The 2552-nt window shown below is 62.5% G+C and overlaps 1 protein-coding gene across 1 annotated transcript; it reads left to right on the top strand.

Annotated features, from left to right (window-relative positions):
- Nucleotides 1-1777, top strand: HES6 (hes family bHLH transcription factor 6). Its single transcript, XM_063111188.1, has 4 exons — nucleotides 1-155; nucleotides 233-319; nucleotides 408-489; nucleotides 754-1777. The coding sequence occupies exons 1-4, from the start codon at nucleotides 75-77 to the stop codon at nucleotides 1176-1178; spliced, it is 675 nt and encodes a 224-aa protein (XP_062967258.1). The 5' UTR covers nucleotides 1-74; the 3' UTR covers nucleotides 1179-1777.
- Nucleotides 1778-2552: the final 775 nt, after the last annotated feature.

Genomic DNA, 2552 nt, shown 5'->3' with positions numbered 1-2552 from the left:
GCCGCGGGCCCGCAGCGGTGCAGCCGGCGGCGCAGGCGCTCGCCGTCCCTGCCGCGCTCCTGGAGACGCGGGACATGGCTCCGCCCCCGGCGCCCGGCCGGGACCGTGCGGGCCGGGAGGATGAGGATGGCTGGGAGGCGCGGGGGGACCGCAAGGTGCCGGCCTGGGCCGCGGGCGGGCGGGCCGGAGGGAGGCCGCGCGGGGCCGGGACTCAGGGGCCCGCTTCCCGCAGGCCCGAAAGCCCCTGGTGGAGAAGAAGCGGCGCGCGCGGATCAACGAGAGCCTGCAGGAGCTGCGGCTGCTGCTGGCGGGCTCCGAGGTGCGGCCCGGCGGGCGCCGTGGGGCTGGCGGGCGGGCTGGGCCCGGGAGCGCGCGGCGCGGCTCACCGCCCTTCCCTGCCGGCGCAGGTGCAGGCCAAGCTGGAGAACGCCGAGGTGCTGGAGCTGACGGTGCGGCGCGTGCAGGGCGCGCTGCGGGGCCGGGCGCGCGGTGAGTGGCGGCGGGGCGCCCGGGTGGGGGCGCGGGCCGCGGGCGCCTGCCACCCGGGCTCGGGGCGCGTTCGCCCAGCCCTCCTCTCCCCGAGCTCAGGACTTCCCCCCGGCGTCCCTGTCCTGTCGACGGCGAGGGCTCCCCTAGGAGCAGGGCGCGCCCCGCGGTTCCTGGGTGAGCTCCGTCCCCGCGGGCCGGACAGGCCCACGGCAGTCTCCGCTCACTGGGTCTGAAGCGGCTCTCTCCCTCCCACTCCGGGCGCAGAGCGCGAGCAGCTGCACGCTGAAGCAAGCGAGCGCTTCGCCGCCGGCTACATCCAGTGCATGCACGAGGTGCACACGTTCGTGTCCACGTGCCAGGCCATCGACGCCACCGTCGCTGCAGAGCTCTTGAACCACCTTCTCGAATCCATGCCACTGCGGGAGGGCAGCAGCTTCCGGGATCTGCTGGGGGATGCCCTGGCCGGGCAGCCTGGAGCCCCCAGGCGAAATGGCTGGCCCACGGGAGGGGCTCCGGGGTCCCCTCTGCCCAGCCCCCCAGGTCCTGGGGACGATCTGTGCTCTGACCTGGAGGAGGCTCCTGAGGCCGAACTGAGTCGGGTGCCTGCTGAGGGGCCAGACTTGGTGCCGGCGGCCCTGGGCAGCCTGACTACGGCCAGAATAGTTCAGAGTGTGTGGAGGCCTTGGTGACCAGCACCAGCCAGGGACCTACGTGGTGGGCCCAGCCTTCCCATGCTCTACTCCCTCCTCCCTGGGGTTCAGATGTAATGGGGCAGGGCTCTGGTTGTCTCCCAGGTCTGCTCTCACTCTTCCGTCAATGGATGGCTTGCAGGGCAGCCCCTGATGAGCAGCCCAGTCAAGCCCCTAGCCCTGTCTCGAGTAACTTTTATGGACCCTACTGCTCTGGGGTGGGTGGAGGGAGGGAGCTACAGGCAGTAGAAAGTGCTGTAGAGCTACCAGAGCTCTCCCAGGTTCTCCTTCCCAGCCTTGTCAGACTCTGTGAGTCACACAGAGGTGACCTGAGTGGTGCTGAGCTGCTTCTTGGTGCTGGGCACTAGTGTCCCAGGTAGGGTCACTCAGGCCCTGGCAGCCCTGGTCTAAACAGAAGTTTGAATGCGCTGCTTCAGCCAAGAGACTAGGGGGAGGCAGGTGCATTCTGCTGTACAGCCGGGAGCTGCCGGAAAGAAGGGAGGAGGCTCTCTGTACATCCTGGGTGTAGCAAGCTTGAGTTTGTGTATTCAGTTGCCATCAAATGTTCCAATTTTATTAAATAAAGAATTTTGGAGTTAGATATCCTTGAAGTGTTACTGAATGATGTGTCATTAATGTGTCAGATGTGTAAGTTCTAAACTGGGCACATTTTTCTTGCATCTGACACTGGTGAATGTCTTTTAAAATCTCTCATCCTCTGTCAGCACAGTGAGCAGTGTGATGGTCGTGTGGACACACAGCCCATGGCTGGTCTCTGCAGTGGCCAGTGCTTCTGCCTCCCTGTTGCTGGGCAGGTCCTGAGAACTGCCTGCATCCCAGAGAGGGATTCCATTGGCAGTGGGTTCGTCTCCAGGGTAACTAAGTGATAGGGAAATGGCCTGTCCCTGTACCACTCTCTTGTTCTTGAGCTTCCAGAGATAATAAAACCAATGCCTAATTGCTAGGTTCTCTTGGAAGTGTCTTTTAAAGACCTGTTTTAAGGGGCCGGCCCGTGGCTCACTTGGGAGAGTGCGGTGCTGATAACACCAATGCCACAGGTTCGGATCCCATATAGGGATGGCCAGTTTGCTCACTGGGTGAGCGTGGTGCTGACAACACCAAGTCAAGGGTTAAGATCCCCTTACCGGTCATCTTTAAAAAAAACAAACAAAAAAAAAAAAACCTGTTTTAGGATCTCTGAGCACGATGCACATGTCAGTCTATCTGTTAGGTTGGCACTTTTCTTGACTGAAGAAGGAGCCTCCTCCAGTGCTACCAACTTTAGAGACGAGAGATCCACCAGTTCATGGCTTGAAGTGAAAGTGCCATGGCCCCAGGTAGCTTGGACCTGAGGTCAAATTGGGTCCAGGACGT

Source organism: Cynocephalus volans, chromosome 1 (genome assembly GCF_027409185.1).
Source record: "Cynocephalus volans isolate mCynVol1 chromosome 1, mCynVol1.pri, whole genome shotgun sequence".
NCBI classification, from domain to species: Eukaryota; Metazoa; Chordata; class Mammalia; order Dermoptera; family Cynocephalidae; genus Cynocephalus; species Cynocephalus volans.
The sequence above is the reverse complement of the archived record's forward strand: the minus strand, read 5'-3'. Positions and strand labels throughout refer to the sequence as shown.

Excerpts from the sequence above, each read along its gene's own strand:
- HES6 (XM_063111188.1), top strand. The coding sequence starts at position 75 with ATGGCTCCGCCCCCGGCGCCCGGCCGGGACCGTGCGGGCCGGGAGGAT. Across the intron at positions 156-232 it reads AGGCGCGGGGGGACCGCAAG|GCCCGAAAGCCCCTGGTGGA; the intron begins GTGCCGGCCTGG and ends CGCTTCCCGCAG. Across the intron at positions 320-407 it reads TGCTGCTGGCGGGCTCCGAG|GTGCAGGCCAAGCTGGAGAA; the intron begins GTGCGGCCCGGC and ends CTGCCGGCGCAG.